Here is a 23,556-nt window from a genome sequence, read left to right as displayed (position 1 = left end):
CCCCCCCCAAGTAAATATGAGAAAAAAAAAAAAGAATTAAAGAGAAAAAAAAGACCGGGGTGAAGAAGGATGCTGGGGCTCCGGGTGAGCTGTGCCCCCACAGGCCAGGACAGGAACTCCTTCAGTGCGGGCCAGATCGGATCTGAGGCCTGGGAGATCCAAGCACCACCACATTGCGGTTCTGTGAGGAAGCAGCTTAAGGAGAGCCAGGGCCAGGATGGAGACCGAACCCCAACCCATGGTAGCAGCAGCTATGCCACAAGGACCTTCCACAAACACCCATTTGCAGCCACGTGAAACCTCCCTCTTCTCCCAAGAAAGCACTGCCATGCTCCCTAACGTCCTTCTGCAGAGAGTGCCCCCTGCTCCCTGCTCCCCCAGGAAAAGTGCTTTCTAGCAGGCGGCTAGTACTCCCCTAAGTAACCTGGTAAACACCAAAAACAAGGAGGGGGGCACCTGGGGGGCTCAGTTCAGCATCCAACTTCGGCTCAGGTCATGATCTCATGGTTCATGGGTTCGAGCCCCATGTCAGACTGCGCCAAACAGCTCAGAGCCTGGATCCTGCTTCAGATTCTCTCTCTCTGCCCCTCCCCTGCTTGCGCTCTCTCTTAAAAATAAATATAAAAAAAACAAAAACAAAGAATATAACAGACAACACTGGGGAAGCTAAAAAAAAAAAAAAAAAAAAGGGAGGGGGTGAGGCTTAAACATAGTAGACACTGCTTTTATTTCCCTTGAAATGCTTCCCAAAACTTTAAAAGGCAGATGGATGGACGGACGAGTGACAAAGCACACACAGAAAAATGTTAACAGAAACTAGGTCACGGGTATGTTGGTAGTTTACTGTATAATCCTCTCAGCCTCCGTGTTTCCTTGAAATTTTCACAGTAAAATATTACAGGAAAAAATCAAGGGCTGTAACCGGAGTCCCAGACACTAACAAAGCATTCACTCTTTCTGGCCCTGATCAGAGCCGATGATGAAGGCTCCATACTCATTCCTAAGGTATGTGAATTCCAAATGTCATAAAGCAGGCTAAACAGCGTTTTATTTTTTTTTTTTAATTTTTTTTTCAACGTTTATTTATTTTTGGGACAGAGAGAGACAGAGCATGAACGGGGGAGGGGCAGAGAGAGAGGGAGACACAGAATCGGAAACAGTCTCCAGGCTCCGAGCCATCAGCCCAGAGCCTGACGCGGGGCTCGAACTCACGGACCGCGAGATCGTGACCTGGCTGAAGTCGGACGCTCAACCGACTGCGCCACCCAGGCGCCCCTAAACAGCGTTTTAAAACAACGTGGCATTCCCTGCGTCGTGTCACAGTGCCACAGCGCGGAAACGGGGACCGAGACCTCCATGTCCCTTCTAACTTAACAGGCCAGGACGCCAAGGGTCTCCAGTTGTGGCAGTGGCGGAGGTCCTTCACCTGACGGAGCACAGAGCTCCGTGCTCCCCAGGCAGACAGGATCCAGCTCAGCTTGAGAGGAAAAGTCCGGACAAACTGAAGAAGTCCTTCCCCTCACAAGTCACAAAGGTGCGAGCCCCCGCCTCACCGTACTGCCGTCGTTTCTCAATCTTTTACCCACAGCCCCTGAAGGCCCTGCTTAGACATTTCTCTCCGAATCCCCCCACACCCCCTGTGAAATTTTAATCCCGCAGCCACAGCACATATCCACTGAAGCGCCTGACCCTATGTGAGGCCTAAACCACTGTCCTAATGTTGTTTTCACTCTCCTCCCAAGCACCCATTTTCAGTCCCTTGTGAGAAACGCTGCCCTCAGGTATACCGTGATCCCGCTTCTAATGCACAGAAGGAAACCGGGAGGAACGGACACCCGATCAGTTCGTTCTGGGGAGGACGTCGAGAACGGGGAGAAAGAGCGAAGGGGAACTCTGTCAACCCGTGAGAGCTTCCGTGCCGCGTAAACGTCACACAACACGAATTACTCACGCACTGCCTGTGCTGGAGGACTAGCCGCAACCCGAACACCCTTCAGCAGGGGAGTGGCTCAAGTGCGGCCACACCACTCAGCAATGGAGGAAAGCAGCTCTGGGACAGGCAGAACCCGGATGAAGCACAGACGCACAACACGCCAAGAGAGAAGCCAGCCTCGAGAGCGTCCACGCTGCCAGCCCAGGAAGGACAGACATCAGTGGCTGCTGAGGGCTGGCGGGAGGAGCTGGGTAGGCTGGCAGCGCTGGGGACCTGTCTGGGGTGAAGACGTTGTTGTGGCTCCTGACTATTATGGAAACGACACACATCTGTCAAAATTCCCAGAAAGCCAAGTGAAATGGCCGTGAGGTTATGCGAAGACCTTCTCTCCCACTCAGTACATAAATGATTTTAAAAATTTATTTCTACCCTAATGCACCAAAACAAGACAAAAGTTTCCACTGACCAGAAGTAAAGCAGCAATCACAGTGGGCGGGGCTGAGAATACAGGCCGGAAGGACACTCAGCCCAGAAGAAAACACTTGAAGCCCAGACCCCGGCCCCTGAAGGCAGCGGGCACCCAGTCCCTCTCCAGGAGGCTGAGGAGCAGAGCCAGGCTCCCTGAGGAACATGCTGCTCTCCCAGCTGTAAAAAGGCTCGGCTGCCTCTTGCAGCTGCAGCCAAAACCCGAGGAAGGAAACAGGCCAGGCGAGACCCCGGCTCTGGGACTGCAGAGCCTCGGGCACCGGAAGAGCCGGATGAGTGGCGGACCCCAGGGGCCCCGCTGGGCAGCCACAAACACCCTGACAGAGAAGGAAAGCTTCCCTCCCGTGCAAGAGCAGGGACATAAAAATGGGGGCAGGGGGACGGACAGAGAGAATTCACTTCCCGCACACAGAACAGGCCCCACGGACGACGCCACGGGCGGCCGGACATTCAACCTCAGTTGAATGCAGGGTCAGGTGACAGACTCTCTCCTTGAACGCCCCGAGCCCCCCCACCTCCCACCTGACTCTCTCCCCCTCCTCTCTCCCTGCATCAAGCGTCACCTCCTGCGTGTGTCTGTCCCTCTTGGAAGAGCCAGTTTCCCTCTTCTAAGCATGTGAATTCTATTCCTCGGCATCCCCTGGAATCCTTCGTTACCCCCGTATGCCTAGTTCCTGCCAAATCCTCCTGCTTTAGAGAAAAATTTGTTCATTAATATGTTTACTCAATAAATATTTATTACACACTTACTCCAAACACTATTTGAATCACTGGGGGTACAAGAGTGAACACAGCGTCGTTCCTGCCCCCAGAAGGGGGACAGGCGACACGCAAAGCTGTAGCGGGCAGACAAGCGCAACAGCAAAGCTGTGGCAAGGTAAGGGACAGAGACAGCGAGTGACGTGGGCAAGGTGCGGAGTCCCACAGAAACCTGTCTGAAGAGGGGCTTCTGAAAAGAAAGAGTCAGACCCCGTAAGGACCCGACGTTCCACACAGGGCCAGGGCATGCCCGGGTCCGGAGCCAGGTGTGGCTGGGCCAGGGGACAAGGAGTAAGGTGCGGGGGACACGAAGTAGCAGTAAGGACCTGGTCACCAGGTACTTCATAAACTGCCCGAAGAACTTCTGGCTTTTTTTCCTGAGGGAGACGGGAAACCACGGAGAGCTTCAAGAAAAGAGATGCACAGTCTGACTCCTGTTTTGTCTTGTCTTGATGTTTATTTTTGAGAGAGAGAGACACAGAGACGGCACACGTGAGCAGGGGAGGGGCAGAGAGAGGACGATGGTGGATCCCAAGCAGGCTCCACGCTGCCAACAGAGAGCCCGATGTGGGCGGGGCTCGAACTCACCAACCAAGAGATCATGACCCGAGCCGGAGTCTAACGCTTCACCGACCGGGCCACGCAGACGCCCCTGATTTGTTTTTAAAACGTCACTCGGGGAGCCTGGGTGGCCCGGTCGGTGAAGCGCCGGACTCTGGCTCAGGTCATGATCTCTCGGTTCATGGGTCTGAGCCCTGTGTCCGGCTCTTCACTGAAAGCGTGGAGCCTGCTTGGGATTCTCTCTCTCCCTCTCTCACAGCACGTGCGCGTTCTCTCTCTCTCTAAAATAAATAAACAGGGGCACCTGGGTGGCTTAGTCGGTTAAATGCCCGACTTCGGCTCAGGTCACGATCTTCTGGTTCACGAGCGAGAGCCCCGCGTCGGGCTCTGTGCTGACAGCTCGGAGCCTGGAGCCTGTTTCAGAATCTGTGTCTCCCTGTCTAACTGCCCCTCCCCCTCTGTCTGTCCCTTTCTCAAAAATAAACATTAAAAAAATTTAAAATTAAGTTAAACAAACATAAAAAAAAAAACAAAACAAAATAAAAACGTCACCCAGCTGCTTTGCTGAAACTGCAGTGCAGAACAGCTCAGGTGAGCAGGTAAAGCAGGGAGGAGAATAACCCAGGTAAGAGAGGGGGGACTGTGGCCAAGAAGGCAGTGAGGGGCAGCCAGGTTTGAATTCTACTTTGAAAGTGCTGACAGATCACATTTAGGATGTGCAAGAGAAACAAATCACGCAGAGGCCAGAGCTGAGGAACCACAAATGTGGAGCTGCCTCCAAATGAAACGCCACAGCGTGTCAGCGGCAGGTTCCACCCAAGTGCCAAGTGTGGCGTGGAACTCGGCTCGGGAAGATCCAGGCAGGACCTCCACGTTCAGGAGATGCTGGCGTGGGACCTACAGCCGTGACACAGGGATCGCCTGGCCGTACAGACCAGCGAGGAGGCCTGGGGACTGCCCTGAGGCGTTACAACATTTAAAATGAGGCAGATGGGAAGGAGCCAGCAGAGCGACTGGAGGCGGCACCCCGCCAGGTAGGAGAACCAGCAGGGTGGCGTCTCAGCGCCACCAGGAGACAGAGTTTGGAGGAAGCCAAGGGCAGCCGGGTCAAAGGCTGTCCACAGGGGCCTTGGCAACGTAACAGCTCGGGTGACCCCAACAGGAGCGCTTTCAGAGGAGAGGTGGGACCAAAAGCTTCAGTGAACTTGGTTCAAGACAAATGAGGAGAGAAAATGGTGACAGGAAGGAAAGGATATTTTCTAAATCTGGCGTAAGAGGAAACTAAGACCTAGAAACGGTGGCTGGAAGATTTGTATATCGTGACAAAATACGCCGGAGCGAAGATAAAGTCAAGACAAGACAACATTAGAGCCGTGGCCTAGAGCACACAAGCCAGGGTGCATCCGACACGAGAGAGCAAATAACGGCCCGTGAACACTACAGCGCCACCAGCAGCGAGCACGGGAGGGAACACTGTGTCATCACCCTGTGTTTATAAAAGCACATAAAATTGCATTACACGATCTTACTAAAAAAAATTACACGGACAGAACAAAGTGCCATTAAAAAAACATCAATTGTGCTTATCTTTAGGTGGCAGAATAATTCAGTTTCAAAATATATTTTTACGTTTGCTGCAACCGTTCAGAGAGCATATTTGTTTTATTGGCTCCACTCAAAAAAGTTACCAAAACCATTCTATTGCCATGTATCACTTCAAAAACCAATCAGAAAATACAGAAAGACTCAAACACCTACAACAGCAGGGATGGGCACCCACTAGCATTGGCTGTACCCTTCTTCTCTACTGATCAGGTGACATCTGAGTCGAGACGGAGGGCTCCAGATCTCTGTGGAAAAGTGCTCAGGCACAGGGGACAACCAGCGCAAAGGCCTGGCGGTGAGAAGGCTGAGCCATCTGAGGAGCCCAAGTGGGCTGGCTACACAGTGGAGCCTCGAACATTCCGACTACGCTAGTGCGCAGCGCGCAGCCGCGTCGAAATGAGCTGGGTTTGCATCGGCCCAGGTGTCCCCCACAGAAGGACTCGAACAAGTCACTTTCCCTCTGCACCTGTTCCCACATCCGTGAAGGAGGGACGCCTCGCGCAGGAGGACCTGCGCACCGGGGAATGCCTATCCTTGTTGAGTACGTCGGACGTGGAGACTCCAGAACCAAACAAAAATCGAGCCAAGCCGACAGCTAACTGAGACCACGCGAGACCCCGCGGCCTGCCTGCAGTGAGGGTTGGAGAGCCGCCCCGCCTGGCACCCGGGTCTCTGAGCCGCGCCAGTGCCTCCTCCACCCTCACGGCGTCCCCCACCCACCCGGGCGCCCCGTCAGCGCGGGCGCCGTCTCTGCGCCAGCGCCCCCTAATTCGCCCTGGCGCCCCATCACGGCGGGCCACATCTCTGCGCCGGCGCCCCCCAACTCGCGCGGGCGCCCAGTCACCTCAGGCCGCATCTTTGCACCAGCGCCCCATCACGGCGGGCCACCTCCCTGCGCCAGCGCCGCCACCCGCCTCTGCGCCCCCTCCCCACCCCCTCCCCGGCGCCCCGTCACCGCGGGCCCCATCTCTGCGCCGCGCCAGCGCCCCCCACCCACCCCGGCGCCCCGTCACCGCGGGCCGCGTCTCCGCGCCGCACCAACGCTCCCTCACGCAGCCCCGGCCACCCTCACACACCCCCGCCAGGCCCGACTCCCGGCGCCCCTCCCCCGGCGATCCCGTCTCCGCGTATCGCGTCTCTGCGCCAAACCAGTGCCACCTCCACCCCCGGCGCCCCCGCGCCAGCGCCCCCCAACTCCCGGCAGCTCCCCCCAACCCCGGCGCGCCCCCGACTACACGCCCCTGGCGGGGGAGGGCTCTAAGAAGGCCGGGCGCGAACCGCAAAACTCCCGACCCCGACCCCCACCGTCCCCGGTCACGCCGCGGCCTCACCTACCCGAGGCTGGACCGCACTCCGGCCGCGTCCGGCTGAGGCCTGGGGGCGGCGGTCGAGGCGGCGCCGCTCCGCTAGGCGCATCCGGGACCGCGGGAGGAGGAAGCGGCGGCGCGCCCGCTACGGCGAGCCGGAAGTGACGTCGCACGGAGGGAGGCGACGAGACGGCCAGAGGGCTAGAGCGGTCGGGAGAGGGGCGGGCCGACGGGCCGTTGGCGGACCGGCGTGGCGGAGGGCACAGCCGTCGCTTCGGCCCCCGAGGGTGGGCGGGGCTAGAGCGGCGTCCCCAGACCCCGCGTCGTGAGAACCAAGACGCTGGCGCTTCCACAGGCTGTTGAGAAGGGACGCCACATCGCAGGGGTCAGAATGTTTGCAAAGCATACACCTGATAAGCGAGTTGGATCCAAAACAGACAGGGAGCTCACAACTCAAGCAATCAACAAACAAACGATTTTTAAAGAGCTTGTTTGTGGGGCATCTGGATGGCTCGGTGGGTTGACACCCCGACTCTTGATTTCCGTTCAGGTTGTGATCTCATGGTCGTGAGATTGAGCCCTCCGTCTGGCTCCGCACTGACAGCTGCTTGGGATTCTCTCTCTCTGTCTCTCTCTCTCTCTCTCTCTCTCTCTCTCTCTCAAAAAATTGAACTTAAAAAAAATTTAAAGTTTCTTCTTTCTTTGCATTTTAATTAGTTTATTGACTACATCTGTGTCTCATACCATTTTTTTTAATGTAATGTATTGTCAAGTTAGCTAACATAGTTTATTTTTAACTAAGTTCTGCACCCAGTGAGGGGCTCCAACCCACAACCCCGAGACCAGGACGGGAGCCAGCCAGGCATCCTGGGACAAAGGAGTTTTAAGCAAGCGAAAGACTTGAGTGGATGTGTCCCAAAAGAACAGACTCCTCGCTCAACATCATCCAGACCAAAACCCCTTCTTTTGCTAAGACGACCTGGAAAAAGTAAGTGCTGGCGAGGATGCGCAGAAATTGGGACCCTCGGACGCTGCTGGCGGGGATCTCAGACGATACGGCTTCTGTGGAAGACAGTTTGGCACCCCTCCAAGTTAAAGACAGAGCTGACATATGACCCAGCTGTTCCACTCCCTTAGTGTATAGCCAAGAAAGTTAACAACACATGTCCACACAAAAACATGCACACAAATACTCTTAGTGTTATGCACTACAGCCAAGAAATGGAAACAACCCAAATGAATGGATAAAATGTGGCCGTGTCCATACAATGGATTGTTACTCAGCCAATTAAAGGGAGCAGATGTCTAGCACACCTGCTACAACATAGATGAGCCTTGAAAGCAGTACCCAGCGCAAGAATCTAGACGTGGAAGGCCACATATCGTGTAATTCCATTGATATAAAATGTGCAGAGGTGCCTGGGTGGCTCAGTCAGTTAAGCATCCGACTTCGGCTCAGGTCATGATCTGACGGTTTGTGGGTTCAAGCCCCACCTTGGGCTCTGTTGTCGGCTGGAGCCTGGAGCCTGCATCAGATTCTGTGTCTCTCTCTCTGTCCCACCCCTGCTCGTGCTCTGTCTCTTTCTCTCTCAAGAATAAACATTAAAGGGGCGCCTGGGTGGCGCAGTCGGTTAAGCGTCCGACTTCAGCCAGGTCACGATCTCGCGTTCCGTGAGTTCGAGCCCCGCGTCGGGCTCTGGGCTGATGGCTCAGAGCCTGGAGCATGTTTCCGATTCTGTGTCTCCCTCTCTCTCTGCCCCTCGCCCGTTCATGCTCTGTCTCTCTCTGTCCCAAAAATAAATAAACGTTGAAAAAAAAAAAAAAGAATAAACATTAAAAAAAATTTGTTTTCATGTGCATAACGGGAAAATCCACAGAGGTGGAAAGTAGGTTAGTGGTGGCGGCAGGCTGAGGAGAGGCGGTGGGGGGTGACTGCAACCGGCCGTGCGATTTCCTTTTGGGGTTGATGAAAACGTTGTGAAATTAAGTAGCGCCGATGGTTGCACAATTTTGTGAATTACTAAAAACTAATGAACTGTGTACTTTGAAAGGATGCATGTATGGTATGTGAATTATATCTCAATAAAAAATTCATTTACAAAAATGAAGGCCAAAGCAGTAAAGTGCCTGGGCAAAGTGCAGGTGCAAAGGCCCTCTGGTGTTAAACTAAAAATCCTTAGAAGAAACAAAACTAAAATCTGGCTATAAAAAGGAGACAAGAGGGGCATCTGAGCGGCTCAGTCCGTTGAGTGTCCGACTCTTCAGCTTGGGTCATGATCTCATGGTTCATGAGTTCGAGCCCCGTGTCGGGCTCTGTGCTGACAGTACAAAGCCTGCTTGGGATTCTCTGTTTCTCTCTCGCAGACCCTCCCCTGCTCTCTCTCAAAATAAATATTTAAAAAATAACAAAAAGGAGACAAGAGTGGGCAGCTGCACTTACCAGTTGTTCCAGAATCACATGGAAAAGAACAGCTTCCCTCAGATTGAATTGCCTGGGTGGGGAGTGGCTCTTTTTTTTTTTTTTTTAATTTTTATTTATTTTTACATTTATTTATTTTTGACAGAGAGAGAGCAATAGTCGGGGAGGAATAGAGAGAGGGAGACACAGAATCCGAAGCGGGCTCCAGGCTTTGAGCTGTCAGCACAGAGCCCCACACGGGGCTCCAACTCACAAACTGTGAGATCATGACCTGAGCCGAAGTCCGACGCTTAACTGACTGAGCCACCCAGGCGCCCCGGGGACTGGCTCTTTTAACCTTCAGAAGGCTCTCCTGCTTGGTGAGGCTGGAAACTTACAACGTACCTGCCACAATCCCCCACCGCCAGAGTCCCGGCGGAGTTAGCCCCCTTCTGTTGCCGCATCTGTGTGACACTGGAGGTAGAAGGGAGGTGACCACGTCCCTCCCGCTGCTCCTGGCCGTACTTGCTACCTGACAGCAGGGCTGTAGAACTTGGGTCTCCCCTGCAAGGGAGGCCCAGTGGTGGGTTGCCTTCAACTTGGAGCCGTGGACAGTGGTGACTTCTTGACACGAACCCCCTCATCCTGGGCCAAAGCTCTGGGCAGCTTGTCAGCAGCTCCACGTGTGTGGCCGTGGGCCGGGAGCTCTGGGAACTCCTTTGCCCCCACCTCCAGAGGGAGCTTGAGGAAAAGGTGCCTCAGCGGGTCAGTTCCGTATTGTTCTGGAAACCGTTCCAGACCTGGTCCAGTACAAATCCAGGTCCTTGAGCCTCCCACCTTACCCCCCGGTCTGTAAGCTCCAAATTTCCTGTACAGAAAGTCTACAGAACCAGAGCATAACACCCTCCCCTCCAGAAACCCGTGTGCAGTCTCGATACGGCTGAAATGGCTTCCCAACGTGTCCCAGGTGGCTGACTCGTGTGCACACCCCACACGCTGGCCAACGGGGGATCTAGCAGGCGGCTGGGATCCTCCCTCATCCAGGGGCCAGGCCAGGGAAAGGAGGTGCGGGTTCTTGCCTTCCTGCGTCCTTGGGATAACACCACTTTCCTGCTTGAATCTGAATGCTGGCATCTGATACCCCGACCATGCAGATTCTGACCTTAGCTTCCTGGGGCCTCCCACGCTCAGGGATCATGCAACCCAGTCAGAGGCTCGCCCCAAGGTCAGGCTTGCTCCCCCGAGGTTCTGGAGGAGGAGCAGAGGGCAGCTCCTGTCATGTGATATCGGCAGGTATCCAACGTCAAACACCTTCCATGGAGGGCAAGAGCTATCAAAACCAAGTGGCCATCAGAGACCCATCAGCCCACTGATTCTGCATCTGGGGATACTCGCATGTGGACAAGGAGGTACAGCGATGCCCGGACAAACGCCCGGCAGCAGGCTGGAGACCGGGGCCGTCTACAAGATGAGCCACCAGCAAGGACCACGCAGACGCTCATGTCTCTGAAACCACGCCATGTCGAGGTGAGAGTTCAGTGTGCCTTGTAAGCCTTCATCGGTGTGAAGAGAGGGGTCAGAGGGGCTCACACATGCAGAGCTCTCTGGGAGGAGCCACGGCAACCACTAGGAGCAGGGGTCCTGCAGAGGCCCTGGGAACGAGGGACCGAAGGCAGCCGCTCTCCTCTGCACTGCTGCCCCAAGTGTATGGATTACTTTAAAATACCACGTACCCATGAGTCCTCCAAGGTGGTTTAAATGGGTCACCCACTAATTACCTGCAGTCACAACTGGGAGTTATCTTCTCTAGTGGTTTGATCTTCCAACCAAGACCTTGTGTCCTTTCACAGGAGAACCCAAGGTCCCAGTAGCTACTCGGCTAATTTCTGCCCCCAGAAATGACTTAGTAGAGAACCCTGGCTATCACAGGGGACGTTAATGTGCCTAAAACCAACCTCCAGACATCCTCCAAACCCACCTTCCCTGGGGGCTCCATCTGTCAATCGCCCCAGCTCATCAGTGCTCAAACTAAGCTCAAGTCAGCCCCAAATCCTCCCTTCTGTGCTCACCTCCATCCACCTGGCAGCAGGAGGCCCAACTACTTTCCTGGCCCCCCACACACCTCACTCACCCTCTGCACATGGCCTCCCCAGGTCACCACCAGCATCCTCAAAGGTCTTCCCGATCCTACTCGAACTACCCCATCTATTAACCCTCAAGAAGACCTCAAGAATATCTGCCCAGCCCCCCTGTGCGCACAAGTATGCCCACGCACACACCCCACACATCACAGGCATGCACACATCTCATGGGCACACAGGCGCCACGCGCACACACTCAAGCACGCAATCACGCGTGCACGCACGGGAGTGCACACGCATCACATGCAGGCACACATCACGTGCACACAGGCACCACGCGCGCACACACAAGCACACAATCACACGTGCATGCACAGGGGCGCACACGCATCATATACATGCACACATTGAATGTACACACAGGCACCACGCACACAATCACTTGTGCATACATACACAGGGGTACACACGCATCGTATGCACACACATACACAAGCATGCACATACAAAACGCACCCCTCTGCCACGCGAACTGTTCCAGACTTGCCAATTGCCCACCCGTCACCTGATCCCCCTCTTCTTGCTAACAGGTCACTTGTGTTCCGTGCCATGTTGCACACCACTGGGTAAAATGCATCCCCCAGTGTCCCTCGCGGTTAGACCAGCCTGCGTGACGCGCTCTTGACCAACGAGAGAAAAGGCTACTGGTGGGCCTTTTGCCAGGAACCCTCCTGGAGGGGCCGCCCTGTCCCTTTTCTGTCCCAGTCCCCCCAGCAGGAGCGTGGGCAGCACTGGGGTGGACGTGACCGGGTGGAGGCCGTGTGCAGAGGCCGGGTGGGCGGCTCCGGGGTCAGGGCCACCTGCCCGGCTTCTCTGGCGCCGCCGCACTGCCCAGCTCCGTCCCAAGGGCCCGGCGCGGGTCCGGGCTCCGCTTGCCAGCGTCATTCTCTGTCCCTTTACAGCACGCGGCACTGCCTCCCTCTCCGGACGCAAAACACATAGAAACGTAAAACAAGGGGTGCCTTAGGCAAAGTCTGTACTTATTTAATAAGAAAACTGCTTCTTTAAAAAAATAGTGTCTTTCCGTGCTGAGGTGTGAGCGGTTACTGCACGAGCTGGAAACAGAGTCGCGACAGGTCCTGCCGGCGACGGAACCCAACCCGACGCAGGTCTCGGGACCCTGAGGCTGCGGGGCCGCGGCGCGGCTCCCTGCGTCGGCGAGGACGGCCCTGCACCCGTGGGCCGGCGCCGCCTCAGTCGCTGTCTCCCAGGGGGCTGGGTGCCTGCGGAACAAGAGCAAAAGTGGGGGTGGGGCGGGGCGGTCCGTGAGGACGCGCCACACCAGGGCCCCTCCCCCCGCCCGCCCTGTCGGGGAGGGAGGAGCGCCAACGCGTGTCCTCGCCTGCCTGCCCGGGGGGGGCGGGGGACCCAGGGGAACAAGGGACGGGAGGCGGAAGGTCTCTCTCAAGGTGTCCAGCCAGCCAGCAGCCAAAGGTGGTTCCAGCAATGGCGCGCAGAGGGCGGCCCAGCACCGCCCCCATCAGATCTGCGCATGCGCCGCCTCCTACCCCACCCCCACCCCCTGCCAAATTAGAGTGGCAATTTTCACTTAAAATTCCAGAATGCCACTTTCTCTTGGAAAAACTCGGGACTCTCCCGACGTGGCCCTCCCCGCCCCTCCTCACATGACCCTCCCGCACAACGTGGCCCTCTCCCGGAGATGGCCCATCGCCCCCCCACCCTAAGTGGCGCTCTCTGGTGGCGGGGAGACGGAACAGGGGGCGCTCCTGCTGGCCAGCGTCCACCGATCCCCATCGCCGCGCAGACACCGCTGCCACTTGTGACCCCACCTGCACACCTGCTTTTCCACACCTGGCCTACTCGCCTTGCCTACGTCACCCGCGTGCACCGGTTTACAACCCCAGGCGTGCAGGTAGCAGTGTTTCTGTGGACGCCTAGATGAGGGCCCGAGAACACCGGCTCAGGACCCCTCCCCCCGCAGGGGAGAGACCTAGGGCCGCAGACCCACTAGCTCCAGGGCCTGAACAGACGCCCCTCCTAAATGCAGCTGGCAGGGATGAGCCGCCCCGGAGCCATGGCTCCGGCAGGATCTTGCAGCTGGGACATTCGGGAGCGGGCGTGACAACAGACACGTGCTGAGGACCCAGCAGGGCTCACCCTGACACCTCCCTCTCACCAATGGGAAGGCCAGCCACCAAGCACAGCCTTCGTCCAAGGTCACTAAGCACAGAGCGGGGAGCGGACACCAAGCAACATTTTGGGGTCACCAGCCACCCATTCCAACGCCCCGGCTCTGCTGGTCTGCAGTGGTGTGACCCCGTGACCCCCCTCTGGGGCTCAGCTTGCTTGTCCGCATGATGGACACAGGGACACCGGTGCAGAGCAGGCTAGAAGCTCGGCCGAGCTCCCGAAAGGGAAGGCCTGTGGCGGCCCCGGGGCCCCCGCCTCCAGCCCCTGGTCCCCACCCCACCTTGGCGCCCAGGCCGGCTGCCGCGTGGGCGGTGGCGTCGAAGTCATGCACAGGCAGGGTGCCCAGCCACCGGGCCATGGACCGCTCCTGGCGCTCGGTGCTGATGATGGTGGGGTAGATGTGCTGCTCCTTGAACGCCGCGACCCCCGCCTCCTCCTGGGTCCAGTCCAGCGGCTCATGCAGCCCGTCGTTGCCAAAGCGCTGGTTGTACTTGTCGAAGTGCACGCGCTCCAGGACCAGGCCGAGCCCCGGCGCCTTGGGCACGTCCACCTTCGCCTCGCCCCAGCTGCGTTCCAGCAGGCTCTCGGGGGCGTAGCCCTTGATCACGGCCACCACCAGGCCGACCATCTTCCTGATCTGGTGCGTCATGAAGCTCTGGCCCTTCACCTTGATCACCGCGAACTCCATGCCCTCCCGCACGAAAGGCTCCTCGCAGAACATGTCCAGGATGTAGCGCCGAGCGCTGGCCTCCCGGGGCCCCTTCTGCGAGGTGAAGTTGTGGAAGTTGTGCGTGCCCTTGTAGCAGGCGAGGAGCGCGTTCACCCGCCGCAGCGTGTCCGCGCTCAGCCGGTAGCTCTCGTCCTGCACGTCGTGGTCCTTGTGGGCGAAGGCGAACGTGGGCAGCATGTACAGGTAGGTCCTGGCGTCACACTTGTTCTTGGAGTTGAAGCCGCCCGTGACCCTCTTCAGTCCTTGAGGGGAGAAGGGGCAAATGAGGACCACACTTCCCGCCGACAAGCGTCTGGACCGCACACGGCCCGACTTCCGCGCACAAGCCTGCACCCGCCCAGCGTGCAACTTCACAGCCACTCACGCACACGCACACTCATCAAAAGCACAGGCATGTGTTAAAACCCAGGGCTCGTCAAGATGCAGGGGGCTCATCTCCACAGGACGCACAACACTGCGGATGGGAAGCGTGGCGTGACCCGAAACCTCCCCTTACGAGCGGTTGGTTCTGTGCGAAGACACCGAGGCAGCAGCACGTTTAACAGCAAAAACAAACAAACAAACAGAGAAAACTTAGAAAGCCCAGCCACAGAAAAACGGATCCAGGATGCTCTGGAACGATCGTGGGGTGAAGCAGTGGGCAGCCCCTGAAGACGAGGAGGGCAGGTCTGTGGGAGACACCTGTCCCGTGGGGGAGCCAGCGCGTTCTTGGTCGTGTCCGCGTGGCTGTTGTATCTGCTCGGGGGGAGGTTTTCTTTTAACGTTTATTTATTATTTTTGAGAGACAAAGAGACAGAGCGTGAGCGGGGGAGGGGCAGAGAGAGAGGGAGGCCCAGAATCCGAAGCAGGCTCCAGGCTCCGAGCTGCCCGCAGAGCCTGATGCTCTGGGGCTTGAACCCATGAACCGTGAGGTCATGACCCGAGTGGAAGTCGGACACTCAACCAACTGAGCCACCCAGATGCCCCACTCCGGGGGGAATTTGAGTTACAAATTCACGGTCGTCCACACCGAGCATCGCCAAGCTGCACTGTGCACAGGGCTGCCCCGTGTGTGATGCCACGCAGGGAGCGCTGACCGCTGAGCTGACCGACGGGACGCGGTGTTTGTTTTAGCGAAACCGGCCCATCTGTGGAAGGCGCCGCAGAGCCTCCCACGGAAGCGTGCTGTTCGAGGCCTCGGGAGGCCTGGCGAGGATGGGCTCCACGAGGCGCCACCCGCAGGAGCGTCTCCTGGGGGGCGGAGCGCCCGCCCCCCATGACAAACAAGGGCCCCGCTTCGCTAGCACACGCGGGCTCGGCAATCGACGGGTGCTGGCCGCCTCATTCGCCCGGAGTCTGGTTTGTGCCACAGCTCGTGGAGGCTTTGCCCAAGAGACTCGAGCTCGCCCACGCCCACGCCCCAGGCGTGCTGCCTGATTCCACAGACAGAACCCCACAGCGACAGGGAGCAGAGCGGCAGTGGGGGGCGGGTCTCACCCGAGAGGGTTCCGCAGACGTGAGGTACGTCAAAACCTCCCAACTGTATACTTAAACCTGCCGCTGGTCATTCGGCAACTGTACCTCGACTCGCCGGTCATTTAGCCGGCTGCGCGCAGGGCGGCCGGCACGTCCAGGCGGAGCCATACACGCCCATCGGCGCCAAGCCCAGGGAAGGGACAGGGCCACGCCGCTGTGGTTTTCGGGCTCCACGACAAGTGGGCTGAGGGGAAGCGGCAAGGCAGGCTCGAACACAGACGACACCACGGCCGCTTGGCCTGGGAGCCGGCAGGGGAGGTAGGGCGGGTACAGTCAGGGAGTGCGTGCGGCCGAGACCGAGGTCCCGGGGCCACGCGGCCCCGGCCGTCCACAGAGTCTGACAACCGCCGCTCTCAGCCCCAAAGCAACCACTGAAGAACCACGTCAAGTTACAGCTAACGGGGCAGCCAAGATGATCGTTAATTAAATGGAATTACGAAAAAAGGCAGTCCAGAAGAAGAAACAGAAAAAAAGGGGAACCCAGAACAGACACGACAAAGAGAAACAGACGGCGAGTTCTACACCAACCATCGCAGCACCAGGGCGAACGTGAACTGCGCGTGCAGGCCACCGAAGAGCAGAGAATCAGACTAAAAATCCCCACCGGGCTTGTCATAAAAGGGAATAATCGCCCGTTGTAACTTTCCCGAACCTGGACTTGCACGTCCAGCGTTTGGTTAAAGCGAGGCATGTGCAGCAGCACGTGAAGGGTCGTTCCAGGTCTGTCTGCGCAGCTGGCCTTCAGGAGGACAGGGAAGCCTGGTGAAACGTCAGGGCCCCGCACGCGCAGCGCTCACCCAGTATCCGAATGTGAGGTGGAAGGTGGCCGTTGATCTTCTCCAAAATGTCATCGATCAGCCACACCTTCAGGGACACGACCTGGCCCGCCGCGGACACGCCCTGCAAAGGAAGCAGAGGGGTCAGGCGCCGGCCGGAAGCTGCGGTTTTGGAAAGGATGCTGCACCCACCAAGGGGCCGGCAGCACAGCTGCCCAAACGGTGCGAACGAGTTCCAATCCCCACAAAACCCGCACCGCGTCAGGCAAGTAGGAAACACAGTCCCCCTCGGATGGGACCCTAAACTAGGGGAAGAAGAAGATACGATTTAGTCGGGAGACCTCGAGGCAAAGCTAGGAAGATCCGCCAACCTGCTCCAGGCACCCGCGGGCACCCTCGCTCGGGCACGTGGCGGGGGCGGGGGGCTCACGCTCCGGCACACGCACACGCCATCTGCCCCCTCGCCTCACCACGGGGCACTTCCCGTGTCCCCTCCCCACGGGGAGGGCGGCGTGGCACACCAAGGCGCAGGGGGTACCGACTGGACAGGGAAGGGGTGCCGGCTGCAGAGATGACTGGATCCAGATGAGCAACCCCCCCCCCCCCCCCGATGCTGCACTTTCACCGAAAAGCTGTACTGAGAGTCAACGCGGCAGAACTTGCAGGGACAGGGAAGTGGACGGGAGTGCTCCTGGGGGGCGGGCGGGCTCTGGGGTGCTCACCCGAGTGCAGACACCCAGGCGTCCACTCCAGCATCACCCGCTTGGCCGCACGCTGCTGCGTGCACCCGTGGACCCATCACGTTTTCCAAAAAGGCTTAACACACGCGAAGAAACCAACTCTAACAAGTGTAACGTTCCTGTCCAGAACCTTTATCCGAATCGAGCCACGAGAACAATCGGACAAACCCGGATTGAGGACATTCATCAAAACGCCATCACCTCAGGAAGGTGCAGGAGGCATTTTAGGTGAAAGGGAGCTCAAAGGCCAGGCCGGGCACGAACCCGGGTTTAGGTGCTGGATCAGGAACAAAACCAATGCAGGCGGGTAGTGGTATCCTGTAAGTGTTGGGTTCTCAGGAGCGACAGGTACACTGAGGCGGTGCCCGGGGCGCTGGATTTCAGGGTGAACAATGTCCGCAACTCACTCTCCAAAGGTTCTGTTTAAAGCGAGAAACTGGGGGCGCCTGGGTGGCTCGGTTGGTTAAGCGTCCGACTTCAGCTCAGGTCATGATCTCGAGGTTCAGGAGTTCGAGCCCCGTGTCGGGCTCTGTGCTGACGGCTCAGAACCCAGAGCCTGCTTCTGATTCTGTCTCCCTCTCTCTCACTGCCCCTCCCCCGCTCATGCGCTCTCTCGCTTTCTCTCTCGAAAGAAAACATTAAAAAAATTTTAAATAAATAAAGCAAGCAAGCAAGCAAGCAAACGGGGGGGAAAAAAGGAGGGGCACCCGGTTGGCTCAGCTGGAATCGCGTGGGACTCATGATCTTGGGTTCGGGAGTTCGAGCCCCAGATTAGAGGTAGAGATTGCTTCAAAATAAAATCTTACAATAAAATAAAGTCTTAAGGAAAAAAAAAGGACGGGAACGAGGGGTGCCTGGGTGGCTCAGGTGATTAAGCGTCTGACTTTGGCTCAGGTCATGACCTCACGGTTTGTGAGTTCGGGCCCCACACTGGACTCTCGCCATTAGCGGGGAGCCTGCTTGGGATCCTGTGTCTCCTCTTTCTGCCCCTCCCCACGTGCTCTCTTGCAGGGACAGGGAAGTGGACAGGAGTCCAGAGTAAACAAACAAACAAAAAAAAGGGAATGAAAACAGATCGCACTGTTACATTTCTGTATCAGTCACATGCTGACATGAGAACCTTCTGGACGCACTGCTGGGGCAGGAGAGACTGCCAAGGGGTGTGGGCTCCTTTCCAGGGAGATGAGTATCCTGACAGCAGCTGCAGGGGTGTCTGCACCACTCTGCAAACGCACGAGTCCACTGAATCGCACACTTTGAGTAGCCAAACTGTGAGCAGTGAATTGTGTCTCAACGAAGGTACTTATTTAAATATCTGAAATCAGGGGCGCCTGGATGGCTCGGTTGGTTAAACGTCCGACTCTTGATTTCAGGTCAGTTCAGGATCTCAGGGTTTCTGGGATGGAGCCCCGCATCGGCCTCTGTGCTGACAGTGCGGACCCTGCTTGGGATTCTCTCTCTCTCTCTGCCCCTCCTCTGCTTGCGCGCTCTCAAGACAAATAAGTATTTTTAAAACTATAAAAAAATAAAAATCTGAAATAGAAACCAACAAGACATCGTCATTTATTCATCCCAGGGGCCGGAGGCACGAGCGTTGGGATGTTAGTATCAGAAGTTTGGTTTCTTCAGGCTCTCCAAATTGTAAGAGGAAACACACCCGGACAAAGCAGTCTCTAGTAACAGTGGAAATTGAGCACCACGCTCTGAGATGCTCTTTGTCAGCTCAAGCAAATATCTGCTGTTTTCTGCCTTGAAAACAACCAGAGAACCCTAAGTGCAAAAGTTAAAAAGAAGAGGAAAACCATAAGGGAGTCCAGGACCCTGAAATGTTTCCGCATCACCTACAAGAAACGAACGTGCGGCCCCATTTCCGTTTTCCCGTCTGTACAACGGCACCAGTTCCAGGGTCCCGCCAGCCTGACGCACAAGCCCGGGGGATCCGGGTACCTCGGGACCCTGGGGGGCGTTATTCAGCAGCTCAGGACCCCGAGCTACCCGTGTCTGTGTCAGACCTGCGGTGACCTCAGGCAGCCACAGAGGCATCTCAGGGCCAGGGTCTCGGAGCAGGGGCAAAAGGCTTGGTGCACACTATGCGTCTCACGTCTACCAGCAAAGAGCTTGGGGTCTGTGCCCTCTGCCCTACCCACCCGCCCTGCACCCCTCCAGTCTCCTTAGGGAGCTCCTGCCCAGGCCAGTCCCACGACAGGACAAGACCACCCAGCATAGCTGCCATGCCAGCCGTGACCGAGCCCACGACAGACACGTGAGCCAATGAGACAACAGAGTGGGACTCAATCTCGGGACTGAGTGGACAGCACCGGGCCACGGCCACCGAGGCTCCCCAGTCCACCAGATGTGGCCAGTGTGGTGGTGATGAGCCATGAACACGGAGCACCCAGCACACTGCCAAAACGCGCACACGTGCGCACACACGCGCACACACACAATGGGAACTGTGTTAACTGTACTTATGTTGACCACGTGTTGAAAGAAGGCTATCTTGGAAATACGGACTCAAATAAAACCGACCATTAAAACCAGTTTCACCTGTTTCCTCTCCCCTTTCAGAAAATCTGATGTTACAATCCCACAGGTATTGGCAAGCCTGAGACGCCTGTATCTAAAGCAGACGTTGTGGCCACCATGCCACCCGCAGGGACAAGGGAGGAGGATTCACAAACAGAAAGGACGCAAACCAAGTGTGGGCAGCAGGGAGCACTGAGGTCCAGCCACACCTGGACTGGAAACACTCCAGAACTTCTCAGTTCCTTCCAATTCGGCGCGTCTGGTTTGTGCACCGCTCATTCACAGCCGTGAGTCTTGACAAGGGAGCCGCGAAGCTGTGAAGTCAAGGACAAGCGCGGTCCAGGAGCTTCAGGCGCTGCTCGAACCTGTGGGGGAGGCGCAGAGACGGTGCCTACCTTGTCGGTGCGGGCACACCGCTGGAAGGACATCTTCCTCATATCTTCACCGTGATTTTCAGGAATACAGCCCGACCGAACCAGGGCAGACACCAAATCATCTTCGATGGTCTTGAATTGTGAGGACCCAACGTTCCTCTGAAGAAAAGAATAGAAAAGCAGTTTTTTTCACTCAGTCACTGCCCACAGGTGGGAGCCCTGGGCCCGCGATGCTCCACACAGGGAGCCTGTGTGCTGTGTCCACACTTGTGGCCCTGGAGGGACACCGCAGTTACTCCCCACCCATGGCAGGTAGGACAGTTACCGGAGGGTACCCACAGTCTCTAGAAACGCCCCACCACGGGCAGCCAGGTGAAAACAGCCAACAGCAGGCATCACCCGAGACGCTGCTTCCTCCCACCTGGTCAGATCCGAAACCAGCACCTCTCCTGCTGGAGACCCATCTGTTTGCAGCGGCTGGGTGCAGAGGGACACCCTGTCTTAGCCCCACAGGGAGGCAGGCCTCTGGACACACAGGGAGAAGCGCACCCCAGGACACTGCCAGCCAGGGCTGGACTTGGAATCCTTGGCTTTTCCTCAACCCTTCAGTTCACACGACCAGCCTGCACAACAACCTCCTGGTATTAATGCGTGCTGAGAAAGGACACCCATGACTTCGAGAAGCTCCGTAATACTGCCCCTCAGATCTTGCCCTAACCAGACTCCAGGGCCCGCAGGACTCTGTGACATCAAGGAGGTGGCCCTCCTATTCTCACAGAAAAGAGAATTCTGCTTGCCCACAGGCTCTGACCCTCAATGTATCCGACAAACAAGACAACCGAGTCTTCCAGCCGCCCCCCCCCCCTCGCCTATGGATGAGAAAAGGGCACGAAGAGCTTGAATCAATCGCTTGCCCGTGGCCACACGATGGTCAGCGGCAGAGGGGGCCCCTTGGACGCCCGGGAGGTCCGTGAAAGCCCCCCAGCGTGGCATCTCCCAGGGACGGAGCAGGGCTCAGAGCCGCCTGGATTCCAACCGAAATCCTGCCCAAGGGGACTCACCCGACCTGCCTGCCTGTCCCCGGCACACGGCGGCCCCGCACACCTGCATGCCGTGGTAGCCCTTCCCGGAATAGCCCATGAGCAGCACGATCTTCCGCTTAGGCAGCTTCCTGTGCTGCTCCGCGTCCGAGGCGCTCCGGAGCTTCTTCGCCTGCTGCTCCGTTTCCTCCCAGATCCTGGCCCCGCCCCGCCAGCCACCCCGGGCCTTCGGGTCGCGCTCCGGCCGGGCGCCCACGGGTGCGGGGGCCTCCACGTTCCCGGCCATGGGGGGCAAGCTGCAGAGACACGGACGGCGTGAGCGACGCGGCCGCGCGCGGCGGGGCGCAGGCTGGAGACCGGGCCCGGGCGAGCGCGCCGTCATTACCGGAGCAGACGCGGTCCCAGGCTCGGGCTGCACGGTCCGCAGGCTCTCCTCACGGCCCCGGCCGCCGCCCGCACGACTCGGATCGCCATGCGCGACCGGGGGGCGGCGGGGGGCGCGCGCCCGGCCCCGGCCCTCCCCCGGGTCCTCCCCGGCCCTTCCCGCCCGACCCTCCCGCCCCGCCCGGCCGGCTCTCCCTCCGGAGTGCGGGAGGCCGCGGCCACTCTCGCTGGAACCAGAAGGACGCGCACCCGCTCGGCCCCACTCACGGCGCGGCGGAATGAGCCCGAGCCGGACCACGTGGGCGAAGGCGGAAGTGCAAGGCGCTGCGGACGGCGACCGGGCGCGGACAAAAGTCCCCCGGGCGGAGCTTAGGCCCGGGGCGGGGCGATGCAGGGCCCGGGGGCGGGGCGAGGCGGGGCGAAGCGCGGCGCGCGGCTCCTCGGAGCCTGCAGGTGCCGACAGGTGCTCAGAAGGGCGGGCGCGGACGCTCGGATCCCGGTTGCACCCCTGCCCTAGGGAGCCAGCGCCGCGGGCCCTGCGTTCCCCAGGGGGACCCCAGGGGACCCCAGAGGGCCCCCGCTGAGCCCCTGGCCTAGAGGCTCGCAGCAGCAGTCCTGGTGCGCAGACCAGCGCCTCCTCAGACTTTGCAAGTCTCCCGGATCCGTGGTAGCAGGCGTTTGCTCTGCGCCAGGGCTGGTTCTGGCACAGTTGGGAGCACTTGGGGCATACGTGGGGGTCGGGGAGGGAGCGCGGTCCTCGGGGAAACCTTGAGTAGGGCCCTGTGGGGACGGGGCGGGGGGGGGGGGGCTGGAGGCGGTGGCGGAGGTGCCTCATCTCTGGTCCGGGGGGCTCGGGAGGCGGCAGGAAGCGCCTGCGCTGGGTCAGCGAAGAGAAGGACCAGGCGCTCAGTAGGTGTGAAGCTCCCGTTCTAGTGGGGGCACGCACAGTGGAACAACCAATCGGCAAAATAAATAGGGCATCACAAAGTAAAAAGTGTCGTGTGCAAAGCGAACCGTAAGAACCGGCCGCACGCTCGCAACGTGAGTGAACCTTGAAAACACTGCCCGCAATGAAAGAAACCGGATGCACACGTCCCCGTAGTTTTGCGGGGCTTAGTGGTTGCTGACAGGGGTCTCTCCTGGACCACACTCCACGCTTAAAGGTGAAGATGAGAAGGAACTCATGCAGGTGACAGAGGATGGCTCACCTGTGCTGAACAACCCCCAGGACAGCCCCCACGCCCTCGGCAGGAGGGAAGAGAGGGGCCCCCAGGTTCCAGGGCTGACAGAAGGGCCCGGTCATGTGTGACGTAGGGAACTCAGTGGCTCAGCAGCTTTAGGAAGCATTGGGCTGTCTTTGCGGAGGGCACCCCCACCCTCCTCCCACAGATGCCCTCTGCAGGGAATGCGCCCTCCCTGCTCTGGCAGCTCTGAGGGCACAGGCCCCACCCTGGCCCTCACCACCGAGGAGATGGCCGTGCAGCCCCAGGTGGAGGGCACCCACAGGAGTCCAGGACTAAGCCAACCGAGACCTGGCAGGGGTGGATGCAGAGGCCGCAGGCTGGGCCTCCCTGCCACACGTGAGCCAAGGGCTCTCAGTGCTGGAACAGAGACCCAGACCAGGTGGAGGTCTGTCTCAGGGGCAGGCCCAAGCCCCCAGGCTGTGCCCCGTGCAGCCCCTGAGGAGCCCCCCCCCCCCCCCCCCCAGCCAGGCCATCGGCTGGGAAGGATGGAGGCACCTGTTCCTTCCTTGAGCCTGCCCAAGGTCCCGGTAGGGGCGAAGCAGGCAGAAGGTACGCACCGTGACAGGTCAGGTGAGAGGCTCCCTGCAGTGCACTGTGTGGGGAGCAGACCCCCATACCGGCTCCCTCCTCGGACCCCACCAGCTCCGGTGGCTAGCCTGAGCCTGGTCCTCCTGGCCAAGGGCCCCTGTGCATGTGCCCGGAACGTGCAGGGACGCGTGAGGTCCTGGGACAGAAAGGAGCCAGTCCTTCCCGCAGAGTTGCTGCATCCCAGGACGAGCCCTCCTGGGCCCGCCCTTTACCACCAGGTTCTTGCACAGGGGATGTTTATAGCAGTTTTAGCTATAACTGCTAAAACTTGGAGCTGGATAAAGTGATCCATCCAGAC

General features: G+C 58.4%; 3 protein-coding genes across 12 annotated transcripts in view; 1 reads left to right on the top strand and 2 right to left on the bottom strand.

The window, feature by feature from the left end:
• Nucleotides 1–6,776, bottom strand: part of EP400 (E1A binding protein p400) — a 97,207-nt gene extending 90,431 nt beyond the window's left edge. For 7 of the 8 annotated variants that reach the window (XM_030336892.1, XM_030336897.1, XM_030336895.1 and 4 more), the window contains exon 1: nucleotides 6,680–6,776. The gene's annotated coding sequence lies outside the window, so the exon portion shown is untranslated. Of the gene's footprint in view, nucleotides 1–6,675 lie in introns of all 8 variants that reach the window. The other variant, XM_030336893.1, reaches the window with a different exon arrangement.
• Nucleotides 70–6,816, top strand: LOC115528075 (basic proline-rich protein-like). The gene is made up of 2 exons (XM_030335850.1): nucleotides 70–241; nucleotides 6,104–6,816. The coding sequence occupies exons 1-2, from the start codon at nucleotides 70–72 to the stop codon at nucleotides 6,814–6,816; spliced, it is 885 nt and encodes a 294-aa protein (XP_030191710.1).
• Nucleotides 6,817–12,149: 5,333 nt separating this feature from the next.
• PUS1 (pseudouridine synthase 1) lies at nucleotides 12,150–21,727 on the bottom strand. Of its 3 annotated transcripts, none has more exons than XM_030336832.1 (6): nucleotides 21,676–21,727; nucleotides 21,107–21,338; nucleotides 20,024–20,161; nucleotides 16,384–16,486; nucleotides 13,622–14,313; nucleotides 12,150–12,413 (listed from the first exon to the last, which is right to left on the bottom strand). In XM_030336832.1, the coding sequence occupies exons 2-6, from the start codon at nucleotides 21,326–21,328 to the stop codon at nucleotides 12,384–12,386; spliced, it is 1,185 nt and encodes a 394-aa protein (XP_030192692.1). In that variant the 5' UTR covers nucleotides 21,329–21,338; nucleotides 21,676–21,727; the 3' UTR covers nucleotides 12,150–12,383. The 3 variants fall into 3 exon arrangements, with proteins under 3 accessions (XP_030192692.1, XP_030192693.1, XP_030192690.1); XM_030336833.1 differs by having other exon boundaries at nucleotides 21,694–21,724; XM_030336830.1 differs by lacking the exon at nucleotides 21,676–21,727 and adding an exon at nucleotides 21,428–21,516.
• Between the last annotated feature and the right edge of the window lie 1,829 nt (nucleotides 21,728–23,556).

Source organism: Lynx canadensis, chromosome D3 (genome assembly GCF_007474595.2).
Source record: "Lynx canadensis isolate LIC74 chromosome D3, mLynCan4.pri.v2, whole genome shotgun sequence".
Lineage (NCBI taxonomy): Eukaryota > Metazoa > Chordata > Mammalia > Carnivora > Felidae > Lynx > Lynx canadensis.
This window is presented reverse-complemented; position numbering and strand designations above follow the sequence as displayed.